Consider the following 23,998-nt stretch of genomic DNA (forward strand, 5'->3'; position numbering starts at 1 on the left):
TTGAGCAGATGAAGCTTAAGAATCAGATGTTTAGAAGAAAGCCAAACTTTATCACCAGGCTGGAATTCAGGAGCCTTGCTTCAGTGAGCGTCATAGCCTTTCTTTCCTCTTTGTCCTGCTTTTTGGAGCATCTCTTTAGTCTTTCTCCAGAGCTGATGTATATTTTTGGCAGTAGATTGAGCTGCCGGGGACGACACAGAAAGTGGAAGTGGTAAAGGTTGTCCTCCGTAGACCACTTCAAAAGGAGTAGATCCAATAGATGACGCTGGATGCAAATTGATGGCAAATTCAGCCCAGGGCAACAGTTCAGCCCAGTCATTCTGCATAAACCAACATAGGCACGGAGGAACTGTTTGAGAGTTCTATTCATGCTCTCAGTTTGGCCATTCGACTGAGGATGGTACGCAGAGGTGAAGTCGTGTTATGTCGAATTTCTTACACAAGGCTTTCCAGAACTTTGCTGTAATTTGAGCTCCTCTGTCAGAAACAATATGTTTAGGCATGCCATGTAGGCGAAAGATGTGACTGATGAATAACTTTGCAAGTTCCATGTCTGATGGCAAGCCAGGAAGAGCCACGAAGTGAGCCATCTTCGAAAATCGGTCCACTGTAACCCAAATGGTATTGTTACCTCCAGAAAGTGGCAGATCCACTACAAAATCTGTTGCGATGTGGGTCCAGGGCTCATCCGGTGCTGGCAAGGGTTGAAGCAGGCCCCAAGGACGTCCAGGCGGAGGTTTCTGTCTGGCACAATTGGAACAGGAGGCTACCTAATCTAGAGTGTCTTCTTTCATGGTGGGCCACCAATAGTACTTTTGTAGCTTGGCCAGTGTTCGCCGTTGACCAGGGTGTCCGGCCAGTTTCGAATCATGAGCCCATTTTAGCAATTTCTTTCTTAGATTGCAGGGTACAATGGTCTTTCCCTGGGATACCGGATATGTAGCTGTGAGAATCACTCTCTTCTGGTCAATAATATGCTGGGGTTCATCAGGTATGTCCTCTGGGAGGAAAAAGCGTGATAATGCATCTGCTCTGACATTTTTGTCACCAGGGCGGTACTTCAGCACAAAGTCAAATCTGTTGAAGAACAGGGACCATCTCGCCTGTCTATGGTTGAGGCGCTAAGCGTGACAGAGGTACTACAGATTTTTGTGATCAGTGTAAACAGTAATCTGATGTTGGGCACCTTTATTTTATTTATTTATTTATTTATTTATTTGAGTTTTTCTATACCGGCATTCACGGAGATTCGTATCATGTCGGTTTACATAAAACAGGGGTGATCAATACATTATAAACGTGTATAAATATAACATGAGTATACATTTTATATATTTACAAATTATAACAAGTTATAACAGTGCGCAGAAAAAATCAGTTACAATAAAACAAGGATGGTTCTAACTGGGAAAAGAAGAAGAATAAGACGATAGAAATTTAACAAGAATAAGAACGTGTAGTGTTTGGTATGTCCGTATCAGTTTAGTGGGAGATAGACCGTCTTTCTGTATTTGGTGAGATCATCAGTCAGAGTCCGGAAAGGCTTTTGGCGCCAGGGGGGCCATTCTTCAAATGCCATTTTTATTGCCAACAGTTCTTTATCCCCAATATCGGAGTTCTTCTTCGCTGGTGAGAAGCATCAGGAAAAGAATGAACAGGGGTGTAAGATCTTTGAATCACCGGTCTGGCTTAGCACGGCCCCTACACCTACATCAGAGGCATCGACTTCCACGATGAAGGGTCGCGTGGGGTCCAGATGGCGGAGACATGATTTGCTTTGAAAGGCGTCTTTTAACTTCTGGAATGCAGTCACAGCTTCCATAGACCAAGTAGCAACGTTGGCTCCCTTCTTAGTTATTGCTGTTAATGGAACAGTCAATGAAGAGTCATTTTTAATAAAGGTCCAGTAGTAATTAGTAAATCCCAAAAATTGTCTTAGAGCTTTTAGGCCCGTGGATTGTGGCCATTTTTGAATGCTCTCAAGCTTCTGAGGGTCCATTTGGAAACCATTGTTTGAGACAATGTAATCTAAGAAGGGCACAGATTCTTTATGGAATTCACATTTAGACAGTTTGGCGTACAAGCAGTTCTTGCGAAGTCTCTGCAGAACTCTTTTGACATCTTCCTGATGGGATTGCAGGTCCTGAGAAAATATCAAGATGTCGTCTAAGTAGACAATGACACATTGGTAGAGTAAATCACGCAGAATATCGTTCATCATGTTTTGAAGATAACCGGGGCATTGCACAAGCCGAAGGGCATCACCAGGTATTCAAAGTGTCCATCCCAGGTATTAAAACCTGTCTTTCTTTCATCGCCTTCGGATGCAAACTAAATTATATGCTCCTTTGAGGTCAAGCTTGGAGAATATCTTGGCTCAGTGTAATAGAACAAGATCCCTCACCTATCACCGAATATTTCACTGTCAACATCAAAACAGACCTACCTACCATTATACTAGGGGATTTCAATCTCCATGTGGATGCCCACCCTACCACCCCCGCCTGCGACATCTTTCTGGACACCCTCAAAGCCCTGGGTTTCAAGCAAATCATCACCGAACCCACACACAAGGCGGGCCATACACTCGACCTAATCTTTGTGAATTCTAAAATAACCATCACCACCCCCCCTGTAGTCACTCCAGTTCCATGGTCCGACCATTTCCTCATTAACGCTACCCTTGAAACCAAAGTCCCCACATCCACCACGCAGAAACACCGTAAAACTATCTCCTTCCGTAAACACTGTAGTACGGAAGAACTCACCCTAGCTTTCGACAAAATAACTAATAATTTCGATCTCTCCAACCCAGACAGTGCACTCCACTCCTGGAACAATCTTACAACAACTATAGCCAACGAACTATGCCCCATCATCCACAAAGAAATACCCCTAGCACATTTTGAGAAAAGAAAACCATGGTTCTCCATCAATTTAAAAACAATTAAACAAGACCTAAGAGCTAAAGAACGCGCCTGGCGCAAACAACCATCCACTACACTCAAAGCTACTTACAACAACACCTTGCACGCATACCGTCATGCGATTTTACCCAAGCCAAACGTGATTTCCACGAGGCAAAAATCCATGATTACCAATTTAATGCGAATGCTTTATTCACATATGTCACTGAACTCACCAACACTAATACACCTACTCTCAACGAAAACATCTCCAACAAAAGATGCGAAGAACTAGCTCTCTACTTCAAGAACAAAATCGACAATATCCTACTTCGCTTCCCTGACAACACCACCCCCCTCGCCCCCCTTCCCAATGACAAAAGGATTACCCTTAGAACATTCGACCTCACTACCAACATAGAAGTAGAAGCCATCCTGAAAAAGATGAAACCCGCCACACACTCTTCAGACACCATTCCCTCGAAAACCCTCCTCTCCATTACCCCAGCCATCACCAAACCTATTAAGGACCTAATCAACTGTTCCATCACCGCAGGCAGCGTCCCAGACCCACTCAAACTGGCCATAGTCAAGCCCCTCCTTAAGAAACCAACCCTCGACCCCACAGACCCTGCCAACTACCGCCCGATTTCCAATCTTCCTTTCCTATCCAAAGTCCTAGAGAGGGTAATCAACAAACAACTGACTGACTTTTTAGAAGACCACAACATCCTCCACCCGCTACAGTTCGGTTTCCGTAAAGCCCGAAGTACCGAAACTTTACTACTGGCCATGACAGACACCATACTCAAAGGTATGGACCATGGAAATTCGTACCTACTCGCCCTACTAGACATCTCAGCTGCCTATGATACAGTCAACCATCAAATACTAATGACCCGCCTAGCAGAAATAGGTATCGCCGGCACGGCCCTCTCATGGCTCTCCTCCTACCTAACACACAGAGAATATCTAGTAAAAATCGACAAGTACGAATCCTCACGCATATCTATCACACAAGGTGTCCCCCAAGGCTCATCACTATCCTCCACCCTCTTTAATATCTATCTCCTACCCCTATGCCACCTCCTCTCCGACCTAGGCCTGAAATTCTTCCTATATGCAGATGACGTGCAGATCCTCATCCCGTTTCAAGGGTCCATAAGCGAACCTTTGCAACGCTGGGAATCCTGCCTCGCCACCATAAGCACCTTGCTATCTGAACTCCACCTAGCCCTAAATACTTCAAAAACAGAATTACTCGTTATCTCTAATCAGCCGGAACGTTTCACCCTCCCCACGCGACAAAACACCCCCCAAAATACAACTACAGCCCTCTCTCAGCCCCAGTCTGTAAGATACCTAGGCGTCTTCATAGATCAACACCTAAGTTTTAAACCCCACATCAAAGCTCTCCTAAAGGGAGGTTTCTATAAGCTAAACATCCTAAAAAAACTCAAACCCCTCCTCCACACACACGATTTCCGCACAGTCATACAGACCACTATGCTCACGAAACTAGATTATTGTAACTCCCTGCTTCTAGGACTCCCCGCCACCACCATCAAACCCCTTCAGATTCTACAAAATTCCATGGCGAGAATCATAACCAGTACGCGTAAAAGGGACCACATCACCCCCATCCTAAAGGACCTACACTGACTACCCATTTCCTTCCGCTCACAATACAAAACTCTCACCATCCTTCACAACTCCCTACATAAATATAATCACACCTGGCTCGATGAAATGCCCCGTTTCCGCACCTCTGACCGCCCCACAAGAACAACCCAGACAGGAACTCTCCACACCCCGTCCCTCAAATCAGCACATTCAACTCACACCAGAGGAAGAGCTTTCTCCGTCGCTGGCCCTACCCTCTGGAACTCCCTCCCCACCTTCCTACGCCAAGAAACATCCCTCCACATTTTCAAGAAAGGAGTCAAGACATGGCTCTTCCGACAGGCCTACCCCGACACTAACTAAACTTAATTTCTCCCTCCAGCTCCACCCGCCCGACCTTTCACCCCTACTCCCACACCTCTCAGCTCACCCCTGCCCACACATCTCCCCCATCTCCCCTTCGCCCAACCCATCCCCTTCCCCCTCTCCCCCCCACCTAGCCTTCCTTAGATCCCTGGGCCACCCGGCTGCCACCTTCTCCCCCGGTACTCCTCCCTCCCTTTTCACCCCCAGCTTCCCGTTAAATAATCTATATCCTAGTGAACACCGTCGCCCAACTAACATGGCCGGTTTTCCAACTCCACCGTAGTACTACTTAAGTTAATAGTATCTGTACATTTTTCTACTGTACATAGTCTCCCTCTAATCTATGTTATCTTTTGGCTTTTATGTTATACTTCATCTAGATATGCCTTTTCCCCTCCCGCACCCCCATCCCCCTCCCATTCCCCCTACCCCTACCCTCCCTCTTTCCCCTTGACCCGCCCCACCCACCCTCCCCTACCTCCCCATCCCCCCTCCTTCCCCTCTTCTATTATTCCTCTTTTGCTATTGCTCCTTTTTTGGTTCATTTTGTACTCTGAATTTTGATTCTGTTATTAATGTTATATTGTTATATTGTTATATTGTTTTATTGTATTTTCCGCCTGAGTTCTTTGTAAACCGGTATGATGTGTTTCACGAATGTCGGTAAATAAAAGTTAATAAATAAATAAATAAATAAATAAATAAACTTATCAAATAGCTCCGAGATGAGTGGTAGCAGGTAGCAGTCCTTTATGGTGATCTCAGTCAGACCTCTGTAGACAATGCATCGACGTAACGTTCTGTCCTTTTTCCCCATGAAGAAAAATCCTGTGCTAGCAGGAGACTTAGAAGGTCTTATGAAGCCTTTCTGGAGATTCTCCTGGATGTATTCTGACATCGTCTTATTCTCTACTACGGAGAGGGGGTAGACCCTTCATTTGGGTGGTTCTGTATTTAGCTTCAAATTAATTGTGCAGTCATATGATCTGTGTGGAGGTAACACATCAGCAGCTTCTTTTGAGAATACATCTTGGTAAGAGCATATTGAGGCGGCAACCCAGGCAACAACGGGGTAGTTGGCATGCATGGTATTGGAGAGACTTCCTTTAAGCATTTGCCATGACAATCTGGACCCCAACGTGAAAACTCCAAAGTGGTCCAGTTAAATTGTGGCATGTGTTTCTGCAGCCATGGTAACCCAAGTACCAAAGGGTGCATGGCCTTCTCTAGCACAAAGAAGGAAATAGTCTCTGTATGAAGAGCACCGGTACACAAGCTCACTGGCTCTGTAAGCAGAATTACTTCACTCGGTAAGGGCTCTCCATGAATAGAGGACAATAGTAATGGAGATGTCATAGTAGTGGTAGGGATCCACAAGTGTTCCACTAGAAGTTTCAAAATGAAATTTTCCCCTGCCCCAGAGTCCACTAAGGCAAGGGTCTGATATTCCAAAGGCCTGCAGATTAAAGAGACTGGAAGAGAGAGTGGAGGAGAGGGTGCAGTTAGACCTAAGAAGAGTCCTCCCACAGGGCTTAGGTCTGCCAGTTTCCCAGACATATAGGGCATGTTTGTACTGCATGACCAGCTGGTCCACAATACATACATAGTCCCAACCTCTTTTGGAATCGTCTCTCTTTTGAAGTCAAATGACTGCGGCCCAGTTGCATTGGTTCTTCTTCGCCAGCAGCAGGCCCTGGGAGTGTAGGCCTGGGTACAGACTTGACACAAATCTCTCCCTGGAGTGGTCTTCTGGGACTCTTGACCTCTTGAACTTTGTCGCGAATTTGGCGATCAATCTTTGCTGCCAGCTTCAAAAGTTCTACTAAGGTCTCAGGCATCTCACGAGTCACCAGTTCATCTTTCAACCGGGAGTTCAGACCTTCAAAGAATAGAGTCTTCAGGCACCTAGGGTCCCAATGTAATTCAGAAGTCAACGTCTTGAATTCAATGGCGAAGTCTGGTAAAGGTTTGTTACCTTGTTTTAGATGAACCAAAGCTGATCCTGCTATTGAGTACCGGGCAGGGTAATCAAATACTGACTTAAACAGTTCAAGAAACCCGGCAAGATCATTCAGGATAGGGTCATTGCGCTCCCACAACGGTGAGGCCCAAGCCAGTGCTCTTCCGTCCAGATACGAAAGGATATAGGTGGTCTTGGCATATGCTGTAGGGAAATGGTTAGGTTGCAGGGAAAAGTGTATGCAACATTGATTAATAAATCCTCTACACTTCCAGACTTCAGCTGCAAAGCGTGTCGGAGCAGATAGAGGCACTGTAGACTTGACCGTTACTTTTGGCGGTATCACTTCGTTACCTGAGGCAGCTGGTGTATTCATCTGTGCGTGTAACTGATTAAAAGCAACAATCAAGTTGTCCAACAAATTCTGTTGTTCGGAGATTCGCTGGGCCAGGCCCTGAATGGCCTGCAAAGCAGTGAGCTGAGCCGAATCCATGGAGTTAGCAATCTGTTATGGTTATGAGGTGTAGGGGTGGATTCTTGGGTACTGCGGTGATGGCCACTCCCACAGGGAGGAGCTCCATGAGGAACTGCAGTACTAGGCTAGACGACTATACATGCAGAAACAGAGAATTTGTATTTATTGTACAGCTCGATGATACTGCCCGGGGAGCGGGCAGCAGTGGAGGTAACCCAGTGAAGTAGTCCAGGGGTCTTCAGCAGAGGAGACCAATCTCACACTCGAGTAGGTGATAGGCAGCACGGCATAGCAGGGACAGGTCCCGGATGTAGATACGGAGTGCTGAAGCTGAAGATGAGACTGAAAGAGTTAGTACTCACTGAAGCAGAAGCTGTATAGTTGATGGTCCAGGCAGGCAGAAGTTGTTGAGTGGCAGGAACCAGAATAAGGAGAGCAGGCCCTCGAGGAGCGAGTACCCCCGTATCCCTGGATAGGTACCTGAAATAGAGCAGAAGGGCCCCCGAGGAGCCGGGTACCCAGGTTAGCGACGAATTATCCTGAAGGGCAGAGAGAGCTTACTGCGGCAGCTAGGAAGTGGCAGAGCAGCTTAGACCGGAGGCAGTTCCAATCCTTGCTATCTCATTTTGTTAGCAAATGAAGGCCAGGCTAAATACCAGGATGTAATGACGTCACTCGGAGGGGACGCCCCCGAGGTTCCCGCCATGACATGGATATAGACATGGGTGGCGTGCGTGCGCGCACCCTAGGAGGCCCTCAGGAAAATCACCGGCGCCGTTGCCAATCCGGGGACGCCGGAGAGAGCGGCATGAAGACGCAGCAGCAGCCATCTTCCCAAGGCTTGAGGAGAGAGAAGGAAGAAAGGTGAGGCACAGAGGTCGAAGCCATCAGAGACCGACGGATGCAACAAGGTAGAAGTATGGAGGAGGCTGGGAACTACAAGCCAATTAGTCTGAGCTCTATGGTGAGCAAATTAATAGCATCCCTGCTAAACCAGAGGATAGTGCAGTTTCTGGAATCCAGTGGATTGAAAGATCTGAGGCAGCATGTTTTTACCAGAGGTAGATCTTGTCAGACCAATCTGATCTATTTCTTTGATTGGATAACCAAAGTGTTGGATCAAGAGGGAGCGTTAGATGTAGTACACTTGAATTTCAGTAAGGCCTTTGACATGGTTCCGCATAGTCGACTTGTAAATAAATTGAGCTCCCTTGGTATGGAACCTGGCGTGACCAACTTAGTGGGAGGTGACAAAAGATAGTGGTAAATGGAGTTTACTCTGAGGAAGGGGACATTAATAGTGGTGTGCCTTGGGGATCTGTCCTTGTACTGGGTTTTTTTACATTTTTGTGAGCATCATAATGGGAAGGGTTGTCTTTTTGCTGACAATAGCAAAATCTGCAACAGGCTAAGCGGCCAGGAAGGTGCGGAAAATATTAGGAGGGATCTAGCAAAGTTTGAGGAATGGTCTAGGGTCTGGCAACTAAGATTTCATGCTAAAAAATGCAGAGTAATGTCTTTAGGTTGCAAAAAACCAAGGAAGAGGGGGAGGAGGCGTGCAGGAAAGAGGAGGAGGTCCGCTCCAACCGAGACGCTGTGCCGGCAAAGACCAGCTGAGACGCCGGGCTGCAGTTGCTGAGCAGTGACGTCAGTCGGACGTCTCCCAGCCCCCCGACTATAAAATCTACGGAGGGGCGGCGCCACGCAGCCGCCGGTGCCTTGCCTAAGCCGCGCGAGCCAAAGGGGCGCGCGGCTTTGGCCGGCTTAGGCCGGAGAAGGCCGGGAGCTGGCAAGAAGTTTTTATTTGTGATATAATTGCTTAATGGGGAGAAAGAGGAAGGCCCGGATCGTAACCTCATCACCCGGTCAACAACGCAGCACAGGACCCATGGACCACCACGTGGTAAGAATGGTGGACACACCGAAAGATGACAGCGAGGGAGCATTCTCTTTTGCTTCCCTGAGTCCCGGTGAAGGCCCAAGGTCTCCCCTACAACCCGCTGGAGTGGTGACAACAGACCCAGCGAGAAACCCGGTAGGACAAGTCCAAGTGGACAGCAGCCGAAAGAGTCAGGCTGAAGTTCCCTGGACTGAAAAAACAATTACTTCTATAGCTGAAGGGATTGTTCCTGCTGGTAGTCAGGGTAGTTTATCCTTTGGAGGAATCCAAGGTAACCTTACCCTTGAAGATCTAGGGAAAATGATCATGAAGTTAGATGGTAATATTATAAAGATGAATGAATCATTACTGTCAGTAATTAAGGAAAATAAGATGTCTATTGAATTGCATGAAAAGAAAATAGAGAAATGTGAAAATGATATGTTAACTGTCAATAGTAAGTTACAATTGATACAAGATTCAGGTAATGCTTTTATTAAAGACAGTCTTATCATGCACAAGGAGTTAGAATATATGGAAAATCTCATGAGGGTAAAGAATTTACGTTTGATTAATTTCCCTGTAACTAGACTTCTTTCACCTTGGGAACTGTTTAGGAAATATTTAAAGGAAATTCTTTTATATGAGGAAGAAGAAATCCCCAAGCTTTCAAAAATTTATTATTTACCTAGGAAAACCTCTAGTATTAGAGGTTTTGACCAAGGGGAAGAACCATCCTCACCAGGTCTCTCGACCTTTCTAGAAGAGTCGGTAGACCTGATAAATAAGAGAGCTACCTTGATAATTTCATGTCTAGTTGAACAGGATAAAGAAAAGTTGTTTAAAAAATATTTCTCGGTAAAGGATATATTATTTTGTGGACATCGAGTCCAAATCTACCCTGATGTAGCTCGTACTACTCAGGCTAGGAGGAGGACGTTTTTGGCCTTAAAATCAAAAGTTGTGGCACTAGGTGCAACATTTTTTCTAAAATTTCCATGTCTATGTCTGATTAATTATAAAGGAAAGAAATTTGGATTTTTAGATCCGATGCAATTGGAAGTTTTTCTCTCAGACAAGGATCTAACTTCTATATCAGAGACAGAGGCCAAGTAAAAATAGATACTTCTCATACCTGTATTTAATTTGCTATTTGGATTATAAATTTTTTCCTTTGATAATTATTGCCTCCCCCAATTATAGGTTAATTGGAGTGTAATATTGAAAGTTTCTATGTTAATTAATGCTTCTTAATATGCATATGTAAGATACTTATGTTAGCAGTTACATGTGTCCATTATTTCCTGATTTCATAAGTATAAAACTGTTGAAAATGTAATAAAATACAAATTAAAAAAAAAAAAAAAAAAAAACCAAGGAAGAGGTATAGTATTTGGGGTAAAATTCTTCTAAGCATGAAAGAAGAGCACGATCTTGTAGTAATTGTACCTGATTATCTTAAGGTAGCTAAATAGATAGATAAAGCAATGTGGATATGAAAGGGGAGAACAGGAACTGAGATTGGGTGGCAGAATGGGGATTAGGGGGAGAGTAGGCACTCAGAGATTGAGTGGGGAACTCGGGTATGCAAGGGGTGAACAGACACTCAGACTGAACTTGGGTATGGAAGGAGAGAGCAGGCACTATGAGACTGGATTGGAGAGTGGGCACTTGGCGATTAGGGGGAGAGTAAGCACTCAGAGATTGGATGGGGATGGAAACTGGGGGAGAGGCAGTAGAAAGGGGTAGGGGTGGGGCTATGAGAAAAAGAGGGAAGGGATGGGCCTGTGAAGGATTTGAAAATGGGATGGGGAGAAGGTGAAAGAAATAATGGGAAAGTGGGTAGAAGATAAGAGAGAAGAAAGAACCTGGCGGCAGGAGAAAGGATGAGGGAAAGAAGAAGCTGGGGCTAATGAGGGGATGAGAGGCAGAGGAAAGTAGCTGAGGGTTGATGAGGGGGTGAGAACAGATGATAGAAATGAGGGAATTGGGATTGGGTAAAAAACAGAGGGGGAAACAGGCTGAGAAGAGTTTGAGAACAGGGAATGGAAGGCAGTGGAGGGGCTGAGAGTGGGGAGATGAGCTGGGATGGGACAAGAAAAGATGAAGTGAGGGAGACTGAGGACTGGAGAATAAGAGAGTGCATTCTAGTTTGGAGTGGATAGAGGTAGAAAAGAGATGAAATGGAAAGATCGATATCAGAGACAGGAAAGGAAGATGGAGAAGAAGAGAGGAGGAGACAGAAGAAATAGAGAATGTAAAGGAGATCCTAGAAGTTAGGAGAAGATAGACAAGAGAAGGGTGGAAAAAGGCTATGGGGAAAAATATCACATTTTGAGGCACCAGGCTCCACTTCAGAAGTTACACTTCTTCTACACACAATGACTTAATTTCAAACTGAATTGCCTCCACATAACTTGTAAAATGTGTGAGGTAATCCAGCTTGAAATGAGGTGACTCTCTGGAGAAGAAATATTGTCCACAAAGCAGAGCCTACTGCCTTGAAATGTAATATGTTCAGACCAACTGGTTCACTTGAAAGGAGGTAACTATTTTTTTAAAGTTTATTTTAAATGCAGTAAAAATTGTCATAACAAATTAAAGTCAGCTGGGGCCTATGATTCTATACCTAAGCAAGGGTGAAATTTGAATAGCATATGCTCTATATATGATGGCCTTTTTGTAACCAAAATAGCCTTTTCAATAATATGAGATAACATGAATGCAGTTTTTTCTCTATGTTATAGCTTATGAAACAGATTTGCGGTATTGTCATTGCATTGGATAATGACAGACATGTTCCTCCTTCACTGATACTATGTGGTCTCTATACTTTTTGTTCCAGGCATCAATCACATTCCGTGATGTGGCTGTCTGTTTCTCTGAGGAGGAGTGGGAGACATTGGAAGAGTGGCAGAAGGACCTGTACAGAAACGCCATGAAGGAGATCCATGGAGCCCTCATCTCTCTGGGTACAGCAATTTCTTCTCTGTTTCTGAGATTTCCCTTGTTAATTGAGCTGTTGTCTGTTAACCCTTCAAGGGTTCTGAAAGGAAACCAACCGGACCTGTGCTTTATTGGCCTTGCTGGATTTTGCATTCCCCTTGCCTCTGTTCTTTATCCACATGTCAAATTGGCAGTAGTGTGAAGGCTCTTTAGGTTTACTTAGAATCTGTGGTCCTTGTGGAAGGGAGAAGACATGTCTAGAAATGAATGTGTGGGGACCTTGCTAAAGATAGGGATTACTGGGGTATTTTTAAGGGGAGGGAGAGAATTTTGCGGTGGGGAAGTGCAATGCAGTGTTAGAAGGAGATGAAGAGAGAGAAGTCTTGTGATGCTGGCAGAAGGGATCTGGGAGGTAGTATAAAAACTCCAGGAGCATGGCAAAGGCAGATCTTTGGGCTGATGATTCTTACTGCTGTTTCTCTGTTGACAAGCAGGATTACACCACTGGGTGACATCCGATGGCGCTGACACAGACCCAACTCTCAGAGCTCAGAAGTCTTTCTGAGCATGCACGAGATTTCCAGCATGCAGTCACTGCCTCATGAGCCCCTTGGTCTTTCTTTGTCCGAGCTACCACATGGACAGATTCCCAGGCTCTCTCTAAATTTTTCACTATGTTTTGTTTTTTGGTCAGATTTGCAAATTGCAAATCCCCTTTTTTTATCACCACCTCGGCAGCCCCTCAAAAACATTTTCCTAGCGTGTAGCAGATGGACTCAAGACCAATGGGTAAAGTGTACTCCTGTTAGCAGTTGGAGACGGATCAGATTTCAATCTGACGTCAGCCCCTAGTACATATACCCCCGCAGGAAGTGCAGCTCTTCAGTATTTTCCTTCTCCATAGCAGTTAGGGACTATCTGCACACTCTCACAGCGTTAGAACCAAATTCAAAGAAGAAAATCCAAATTTAAAGAAGAAACCTACCTGAAGACGAGCCCCGCTCTTCTGCGGTGATACCTTCAGGTCCCTCCCCCAGTTGAGATTCCTGAGGTGATTTCTGTGGTCCCTGGGAGGTAAGCCTCGGTCCGGCGGCCGAATCGCGGCGAGGACCTAGCCCCCGATCCTTGGGCGCGGCTGAGAGGCAGCGGGTGCACCCTCGAGCGCGGCGGTGAAGGTATTTGCCCTCTCCCCCCGCAGCCGGAGACCGCCCGGGATGAAACCGGGAAACGCCGAAGACAAGGTAAGGTAGAAATCTTCTGCTTGAATCCGGTCTCCGAGGATCGAGGAGGAGCACAGGTCACCGGCGGGGACCAGTGCCACCGGGTTGATCCGCCCTAGCAGGGCCAGGCCCCGGCTATTTCCGAGGGTCTACTCACGTGGAGACCCTCCGAGGGGGTCGCCATATTGCCCGTGTGCTGCCGTCACCATCTTGGCCCTATTCGCCGCGCTGTTCGCCGTTCAAGAGCGCACAATTCAAGCTAGGCGCACAAAGCACTTGTGCACATAAACTTACACGCACATAAAACCTTGCGCGCACAGAGCCGGGCACATATCTACGGCCGAACGCACAGCTGCGCACACAACTACACGCTCATCTTAAGCGCACCGGAGCGCATAAGAGTCTACGCGCCGACAGCCATGGCACCTCCGGAAACAAGGATAAAGGCTCAAGGCCTCTGCCCAGCATGCCACATCAGAGCCGCACAAAGCGAGGAGGCCGACGCCCTGTGCACGCAGTGCGAAGAGGCCCTGGGAGACCCAGTCCAGGGCCAGTTCCACCCAGGGCCGAGTTCTAGCTCCTCAGGGGGTACCCCGGACCTAGCCAGGGGACCTCCCCACAGACGGGGACCCCCAAGGAACCAGCGCCCCTCAGCTTTGATCCAACTTCGATCTCATGGATGGAGTTCTTCAAGGGGATTCACACCTTTGTTCAAATGCAAACTGAACCTCAGGCTGACCAGCCACATGCTCCACAGGAGGACCCTCATGCCCCAGGCCCTTCAAGACCTAGACACAGGCTACCACTACCCAGAAGCCCCACCTATGGGGACTCGGACATCTCCGAGGAGGAAACCGAACCCTTAGAAGAGGGGGAGCTCCCCCCGGGGACAGAGCCTCACCAAACCATGAGACGCTTCTTCACAAAGGATGAGCTCCCGGACCTGGTCAACCAGTGCCTGACGGAGCTCGCTATCCCGGGCCCAGGTACTTCGGGGGAACCTAAACCGAATCCCCTGCTGGAGGGTCTTCGACAGACTTCTCGCCATTTCCCTCTGTTACAAGCAGCACAGCAGCTGATTGACCTGGAATGGAATGCTCCGGAGTCCACTTTCAAGGGGGGACGGGCTTTGGCAGCCTTCACACTACTGCCAATTTGACATGTGGATAAAGAACAGAGGCAAGGGGAATGCAAAATCCAGCAAGGCCAATAAAGCACAGGTCCGGTTGGTTGCCGGGTCCATACCCCCTGGACCCGGCAACCAAAGATCTTCTTGCATGCCCAAGAGTTGATGCCATGGTCTGCGTGGTCTCCAAGCGCACTACCATCCCAGTGGAGGGAGGAGCTGCGCTCAAGGATGCCCGTGACCGGCGGCTGGAGTCCATCCTCAAACAGTCTTTTGACGTAGCCGCTATGTCTCTACAAATTGCGGCCTGCTGCACCGTGGTGACACGTGCCTGCTTATCACAAACCAGGAACAACACCCCGGGAGAAGACATGGAACCAGCAGTATCATTCCTCGCGGACGCTGCCTCCGACCTAGTGCGCACCGCGGCCAGAGAAGTGTCCTCTGTGGTGGCGGCCAGGAGGCAACTCTGGCTCCAAAGCTGGTCAGCCGACGCATCTTCCAAAACGCGCCTCACGAGGATGCCCTTCAAAGGATCCCTCCTGTTCGGCAGCGAACTAGAGAAGCTGGCCGACAAATGGGGCGAGTCCCCATTGCCATGCCTACCAGAGGATAAGACAAAGAGAAACCAGTGACCCTTCCCCAGGTCCTCCAGGGGCAGAAGTTCACAGCGCTTCAATCCTTACAGGAGCAACTATCAAGCCCCCCGCCCTACGGGCAGGAACCAGTCCTTTCGGACCAAGCACAACAAGAGGGGAACCAGATCGGGCACAGGCCCCAGCCGCACCCCATAATGAGATTCAGCTGACCCATCCAAGGGAAGAAGCCATAGGGGGCAGACTAGCCCTATTCTACCGCAGATGGGTCGAGATAACTTCGGACAAGTGGGTCCTAGCCATCATTCGGGAGGGGTACTACCTGGATTTTCTACGAATCCCTCCGGACAAGTTCGTGGAGTCCCCCTGCCATGACCTCTCCAAGAGGGCGGCAGTGAAAGCTACACTGTCCAGGCTACTGGCCCTCGAGGCCATAACCCCAGTGCCTCCGCAAGAAATAAATACTGGGCATTATTCCATTTATTTTATCATCCCCAAGAAAGAGAGAACATTCAGGCCCATCCTGGACCTCAAGTCGGTCAACCGCCACCTGAGGATTCCCCGCTTCCGCATGGAAACCCTACGATCCGTAATAAGGGCGATACAACCGGGAGAGTTTCTTACATCCCTGGATTTTTCGGAGGCCTACCTACACATCCCAATTCATCAGGATCACCAGCGTTACCTACGCTTCAAAGTCCTGAACCGTCACTACCAGTTCCGGGCACTTCCCTTCGGGTTAGCCACAGCACCCCAGATGTTCACCAAGGTAATAGTAGTGGTGGCGGCAACACTGAGGAAGGAAGGAATCCTCATTCACCCTTACCTGGACGATTGGCTGATCAGGACAAAGTCACCAGAGGAAAGCTGCCAAGCAACCAACAGAGTCATAACTCTACTGGAGAGCCTAGGATGGGTGGTTAACACAAACAAAAGCTCCCTACAGCCCTCACAGTCGCTGGAATACCTAGGAGTCCGATTCGACACCAAAGAGGACAAGGTCAGCCTGACCCCCACAAGGAGATCAAAATTGTGGAACCGGCTGCAAACCTTGCTGAACGATCCTCGTCCTACAGTATGGGATTACCTGCAAGTCCTCGGGCTGATGGCATCCACCCTGGAAGTTGTGCCATGGGTGCGAGCCCACATGAGGCCCCTACAGCGCTCACTCCTATCACGGTGGAGCCTACGGTCCCAGAACTACACCGTACGTCTATCACTCCCGGGCAGAATTCGGACCCAACTACGGTGGTGGCTGCAGGCCAGCCACATGAGCCGGGGATCAAGGCTATCCTCCCCAACCTGGACCCTACTCACCACAAATGCCAGTCTACGAGGATGGGGAGCACACTGTGAGGAGTTAACCGCTCAAGGGCAGTGGAACGCAGAAGAGGCGGGATGGAACATCAACCGCCTAGTATCGCGGGCAGTCAGACTAGCCTGTCTGCGGTTCGCTCACAGACTCTGAAACAAAGCGGCCAGAGTAATGTCGGAAAACGCCACGACAGTGGCCTACATCAACCGGCAGGGGGGAACCAGGAGCCAACAAGTGTCCCTAGAAATAGACCCCCTGATGGCGTGGGCGGAAGCAAACCTCCAGGAGATCTCTGCTGTCCACATCGCCGGGAAAGACAACATCACGGCAGACTTCCTCAGCAGGGAAAGTCTACACCCAGGAGAACAGAGGCTGTCGTCCGCAGCCTTCCAATTGATAGTGAATCGGTGAGGGACACCGGACATGGACCTTCTGGCAAACAGATCCAGCGCCCAAGTATCCAGATACTTCAGCTGCAGGTGGGAACCGCAGTCCCAAGGGATTGATGCCCTGGTACAGACCTGGCCATCGGGGACTCTACGCCTTCCCGCCGTGGCCCCTATTGGGCACGATCATTCACAAGATACAACTACACAAGGGACTAGTTCTTCTGGTGGCTCCAGATTGGCCAAGAAGACCCTGGTACGCAAACATGAGAAGACTGCTGGCAGGGAATCCTCTACCCCTGCCCCCACACAGGGACCTGCTACAACAAGGTCCGATCCTCCACGAGGACCCAGCTCAATTCTCTCTTACGGTCTGGCCATTGAGAGGGCCTGCCTGAGAAAGAGCGGATACTCGGGGGTGGTAATCGACACTCTCCTCCGAGCACGCAAGTTCTCCATATTGTTAACGTACATAAGGATCTGGAGAGTATTTGAAGCCTGGTACGAAGACTACAACATCAAGCCACGCTCATTTAATTTTCCCGTGATCCTGGAATTCTTACAGAATGGACTACAAAAGGGTCTGTCCCTCAACTCCATCAAGGTACAAGTGGCCGCATTGTCATGCTACGGCTCCAAGAGCGAGGGTGACAGCATAGCTTCTCACCCGGACGTGTCACGCTTCCTGAAAGGAGTCAAACACATTCGCCCACCACTAAAGTGGCCGGTACTTCTGTGGAATCTCAATCTCGTTTTGGACTTCCTAGTGGGAACTGCCTTCAGACCCCTCCGAGGTCTGTCCCTCCGCCTTTTAACCTTAAAGACTGTGTTCTTGCTGGCAGTGTGTTCAGCCCGTCGCATCTCGGAACTACAAGCACTGTCCTGCCGTGAGCCGTTCCTCAGGCTCACCCTGGGGTCCATCCAACTATGCATGGTTCCCTCCTTCCTCCCCAAAGTGGTCTCACACTTCCACCTCAACCAGACCATCTTGCTACCAATGACGGATGGCTTGAAGAATTCGGAAGAAGCCCGTAGTCTACGTCACCTCAACATCGGCAGACTACTATCCAGATACTTGGACATGTTGGAACCCATATGAAGAATGGACCACCTTTTCGTCCTTCACAGCGGAAACAGACAAGGGGAAGCGGCCTCGCGGGCAACCATCGCCCGCTGGATCAAGGAAGTCATCAAGGCGGCCTATGTAGAAGCTGGCAAGCCACCACCTCTACAGGTCAAGGCCCATTCTACCAGAGCCCAGGCAGTATCCTGGGCAGAAACTAGAATGCTGTCACCTGCCGAGATCTGCAGGGCGGCTACATGGTCCTCCATCCACTCCATCCATACTTTCTCCAGATTTTACCGTCTGGACGTTCAGGCTTGGGAGGACACAGCATTTGCAAGGGCAATACTAAGTGGGCCACGGGCAGCCTCCCACCCGGTTCGGGAGTAGCTTTTATACATCCCATTGGTCCTGAGTCCATCTGCTACACGCTAGGAAATGGAGAAATTACTTACCTGATAATTTCGTTTTCCTTAGTGTAGACAGATGGACTCAGCATCCCAGCCTTGGCTGCCGTTACGCATGGTCTTTCAAATAATTCAAGGGTAAGCCATGTTTTCATTTACCTAGGGCATCCACCCTGCCGGGTGTCGACGCTTTCCGGTTGCGTACACTGGCGGTCTCCAGCTGTAGTCAATCAACCAGTTCAAGTTAATCAAGTTTGAACGTTTAACCAAGTTAAGAAGTTATTCAAGTTAACCAAATTATTAAGTTAATCAGTCAGTCACACATATATCCACAATGCTTTTCGAGGAGAATACTGAAGAGCTGCACTTCCTGCAGGGGTATATGTACTTGGGGCTGACGTCAGATTGAAATCTGATCCGTCTCCAACTGCTAACAGGAGTACACTATACCCATTGGTCCTGAGTCCATCTGTCTACACTAAAGAAAACGAAATTATCAGGTAAGTAATTTCTCCATTTAAATTCTACAAAACTTAAGTAAATAGTAGTTCTTTTTGATAACAGAGTTAAGACCACGGCAGTAAATACAGCGATGTAGCAATCTATCCTTCTTCCCTACAAAAAGAATCCAGCCTCGGCAGGCGACGAAGAAGGGCGAATGAAGCCTCTCTCCAAATTCTCTTTAATATATTTGGTCATAGCCTCTGTTTCTGGGGTAGAGAGCAGGTATACCCTGCCTCTGGGCGGAACCCTACCATGAACGAAGTCGATGGAACAGTTGTAGGAGGGATGTGGCGGCAGGACCTCCGCCTGCTCTTTGCTGAACACATCTGCAAACTCTGTATTATGATGGCAGACCCAAGAGCTCTGATGTAACTGTCTGAGCCAAGGCCACCACAGGCGAAACATTGGTACGGCATTGCCAAATGGAACGCTTGCTGTCACGAGCAATCTGTAATGTGGCCCAATCAGTATGAGGTTGGTGTAGCATAAGAACATAAGAAATTGCCATGCTGGGTCAGACCAAGGGTCTATCAAGCCCAGCATCCTGTTTCCAACAGAGGCCAAACCAGGCCACAAGAACTTGGCAATTACCCAAACACTACTGATGCAATTAATAGCAGTGGCTATTCCCTAAGTAAACTTGATTAATAGTGGCATTGGTTGTATCTTATGTCGCTGGAGTGGACAACATTCAGGCAGGTGCTGGGTCCCAGAGAATGGGAGCTGGCGGAAGAAGTGATGGCATTTATTCGCTGAGCATTCCGCAGCTTAACTTGATGGCAGAAGCATAATGCCAAAGCATTCCGCTTTTTCAGTTGCAGGCAGGTGGTTGCAGAAGAGGGACTCTACACTGGTTCTTGTTGCGTCCATCGGTCTCAGACGGCTTCGACCTCTGTGCCTCACCTTTCTTCCTTCTCTCTCCTCAAGCCTTGGGAAGATGACTGCTGCCGCGTCTTCATGCCGCTCTCTCCGGCATCCCCAGAATGGCAACGGTGATCGGCATGTTTATCCTGAGGGCATAAACATGAGCGCATGCCACCCACGTCTTTATCCACGTCATGGCGGGAACGTCGGGGACGTCCCCTCCGAGTGACATCATCACATCCTGGTATTTAGCCTGCCCTTCATTTGCTAACAAACTGAGTTAGCAAGGATTGGATTGGACTGCTCCAGTCTAAGCTGCTCTGCCGCTTCCCACTGCTGCAGGAAGCGCTGTCTGCCCTTCGGAGTATTTTCTCTAACCTGGGTACCCGCTCCTCGGGGGGCCCTTTTGCTCTGTTTCAGGTACTGCTCTGGGACACTGGGTACTCGCTTCTTGAGGGCCCGCTCTCCCTAACCTGGTGCCTGCCACTATTCAACTTCTGCCTGATTGGACCATCTACTACAGCTCAGCTTCAGTGAGTACTAACCTTAAGTCTATCTCCAATTTCAGTGCTCCGCTTCACATCCGGGACCTGTTCCTGCTACGCCACGCTGCCTACCATCTACTCAAGCGAGAGACTGTTTCATCTGCTGAGGATTCCTGGACTCTGGGTTATCTCCTCTGCTGCCCGCTCCTCGGGCAGTGCCATCAAGCTGTATAATAAATCGATCATCTCTGTGTCTGCATGTCTAGAGTCTAGCTTAGTACTGCGGTTCCTCACGGGGCTCCTCCCTGTGGGCGTGGCCATCTCAGCAGTAACCAAGAATCCATTCCAACACCTCAAAACCATAACAGTTCTCCATGGCCATGTGGGATTCTGTTGTACATCTGTCTCCAGGGCCACTGATAAGGGGGCTAAGGCGTATTGAGATTCTCCCAGGGAGAGTGATCCTTGTAGCTCCAGAGTGGTTGCGTCACCCATGATTTGTGGACTTGGTCTATCTGTCGATGAATGGTCCCCTAAGGCTTGGGCATTTTCCCCAGCTGCTCCATCAAGGACCAATCTGCTTGGATCAGGCGGCTTGCTTTTGTCATGCGATTTGACTTTTAAAAGGATCCATTTGTGATTGGGAGGCTGTCAGGAAGAAGTTATTACCAAATTACTGACTTGTTGCAGGCTAGGAGACCTTTCATTTTTCTGGCATTTGTAAGGGTGTGGAGAGTGTTTGAGTGTTCAAACACTTTGAGCGTCAGTGTCTCACATTCTGGCTCTTTTTGTAGAACAGTCTATTGAAAGAGCTGGCATTCAAGTCTCTAAGAGACCAGGTGGCAATTTTGGGCTGTTTCAGAAGTAAGGTACACAGATTATCCCTGGCTTTGCATCTGGACGTAGTCTATTTTCTTCAAGGGGTGTAGCTTTTGCGCCCTCTGGTGTGGTGAGGGTTCTCCTTGTGGAACATTAATCTGGTGTTGCGGATTCTCTGAGGTCCTCCGTATGGGTCGTTGAGGAGGGCATCCCTGAAGGAACTTATGCTAATGGTGCTCTTCCTGATGGCTGTTTGTGTGGCCATGAGAGTTTCCGAGTTTCAAGCATTGTCTTGTAGGTTCTCTTTCCTTCAGTTTCGGAGGATGGGGTGGTTTTGCATATGGTGCTTTCTTTTTACCAAGTATAGTCTCTAATACTTTAGTCAGACTGTGGAACTTCATTTCTGAAATTGGACTCTTCTGTTCTGCAGGTGAGGGTTTTTCACTTGTTGGATATATGTCAGTACTCTTGCGCTTCCAGAAGATCACCGATACCTTTCAAAGGTCTAATTATCATTTTATTCAGTTGGGGGAACAAATAAAGGGAGTGAAACTTCAAGGGCCACCATTGCCTGAGAGCTAAACGAGGCCATTGTATCAGCTTATATTTGTAAGGAGCATTTGATTCCCGAAGGACTGTGGGCTTATTCTACTAGAACATAGGTGGTGTTCTGGGCTGTGTGTCAGGAGATCTGTCAGACTTAGTCTACTCTACACACTTTCACAAGGCATTACTGTCTAGCTGTTCAGGCACCGGAAGAGCTGGTTTTGGAGCGTGAACAGTGACCGGGTTTTCAGATTCCCACCCAGTTTAGGGGAGCTTGGGTATATCCCAGAAGTCTGGACTGATCTGGTGTGTGAACAGGAAAGGAAAATTGGTTCCTACCTACTAATTTCATTCCTGGAATACACAGATCTGTCCAGAGCTCCGCCCTTTCTGGAAAAACCGCTCTGTTTATCCTGTGTGTAGATAATAGAGAAATTGTTTTTTTGGTTTGGGAGTTTTCAATCTCTTCTGTAGAATATAGGGCTCTGGTTTGGGGGTTCAGTCTTTACCCTGCTCAGTTTGGAGGGGGGGGGGGTGGTAAAGTTGGTTTGTTATTCTCTCATCTTGGCTTGGGTACAGTCATGCTGAGAGACTGCAAGTGGCACTCTATCTTAAGTACCACAGTGTCAGTAAAGCTTTTCTTCTCTATCTCCATCTGCTGATAGGGATAAAAATCCCAGGCATCTGGACTGATCTGTGATATTCCAGGAACAAATATTAGCAGGTAAGAATCAATTTTAATATACATATGGAGGTGGCAGACTGGCTTATTCCAGCAAGATAAGTCTGCTATACATTTATTATTTGCCCACTTCCCTAGAGAATTGACTTCTCATAAGAACATAAGAAAATGCCATACTGGGTCAGACCAAGGGTCTATCAAGCCCAGCATCCTGTTTCCAACAGTGGCCAATCCAGGCCATAAGAACCTGGCAAGTACCCAAAAACTAAGTTTATTCCATGTTACCATTGCTAATGGCAGTGGCTATTCTCTAAGTGAACTTAACAGCAGGTAATGGACTTCTCCTCCAAGAACTTATCCAATCCTTTTTTAAAAACAGCTATACTAACTGCACTAACCACATAACTCTGGCAACAAATTCCAGAGTTTAATTGTGCGTTGAATAAAAAAGAACTTTCTCTGATTAGTTTTAAATGTGCCCCATGCTAACTTCATGGAGTGCCCCCTAGTCTTTCTACTATCCGAAAGAGTAAATAACCGATTCACATCTACCCATTCTAGACCTCTCATGATTTTAAACATCTCTATCATATCCCCCCTCAGTCGTCTCTTCTCCAAGCTGAAAAGTCCTAACCTCTTTAGTCTTTCCTCATAGGGGAGTTGTTCCATTCCCCTTATCATTTTGGTAGCCCTTCTCTGTACCTTCTCCATCGCAATTATATCTTTTTTGAGATACGGCAACCAGAATTGTACACAGTATTCAAGGTGCAGTCTCAACATGGAGCAATACAGAGGCATTATGACATTTTCCGTTTTATTCACCATTCCCTTTCTAATAATTCCCAACATTCTGTTTGCTTTTTTGACTGCCGCAGCACACTGAACCGACGATTTCAATGTGTTATCCACTATGACACCTAGATCTCTTTCTTGGGTTGTAGCCACCTAATATGGACCCCAACATTGTGTAATTATAGCATGGGTTATTTTTCCCTATATGCATCACCTTGCGCTTATCCACATTAAATTTCATCTGCCATTTGGATGCCCAATTTTCCAGTCTCACAAGGTCTTCCTGCAATTTATCAGAATCTGCTTGTGATTTAACTACTCTGAACAATTTTGTGTCATCTGCAAATTTGATTATCTCACTCGTCGTATTTCTTTCCAGATCATTTATAAATATATTGAAAAGTAAGGGTCCCAATACAGATCCCTGAGGCACTCCACTGTCCACTCCCTTCCACTGAGAAAATTGTCCATTTAATCCTACTCTCTGTTTCCTGTCTTTTAGCCAGTTTGTAATCCACGAAAGAACATCGCCACCTATCCCATGACTTTGAATTTTTCCTAGAAGCCTCTCATGAGGAACTTTGTCAAACGCCTTCTGAAAATCCAAGTATACTATATTTACCGGTTCACCTTTATCCACATGTTTATTAACTCCTTCAAAAAAGTAAAGCAGATTTGTAAGACTTGTCCTGGGTAAAGCCATGCTGACTTTGTTCCATTAAACCATGTCTTTCTATATGTTCTGTGATTTTGATGTTTAGAACTCTTTCCACTATTTTTCCTGGCACTGAAGTCAGGCTAACCGGTCTGTAGTTTCCCGGATCGCCCCTGGAGCCCTTTTTAAATATTGGGGTTACATTTGCTATCCTCCAGTCTTCAGGTACAATGGATGATTTTAATGATAAGTTACAAATTTTTACTAATAGGTCTGAAATTTCATTTTTTAGTTCCTTCAGAACTCTGGGGTGTATACCATCCGGTCCAGGTGATTTACTACTCTTCAGTTTGTCAATCAGGTCTACCACATCTTCTCGGTTC

General features: G+C 47.5%; 1 protein-coding gene across 1 annotated transcript in view; it reads left to right on the plus strand.

Moving 5' to 3' along the window:
• LOC115077813 (zinc finger protein 436-like) overlaps positions 1–23,998 on the plus strand; it is a 186,336-nt gene that overhangs the window by 55,686 nt on the left and 106,652 nt on the right. Inside the window, exon 4 of the mRNA XM_029580099.1 lies at positions 12,055–12,181. Coding sequence (XP_029435959.1) covers positions 12,055–12,181 — 127 coding nt within the window. The remainder of the gene's footprint in view (positions 1–12,054; positions 12,182–23,998) is intronic.

The sequence above is a fragment of the Rhinatrema bivittatum genome, chromosome 16 (genome assembly GCF_901001135.1).
Source record: "Rhinatrema bivittatum chromosome 16, aRhiBiv1.1, whole genome shotgun sequence".
NCBI lineage: Eukaryota > Metazoa > Chordata > Amphibia > Gymnophiona > Rhinatrematidae > Rhinatrema > Rhinatrema bivittatum.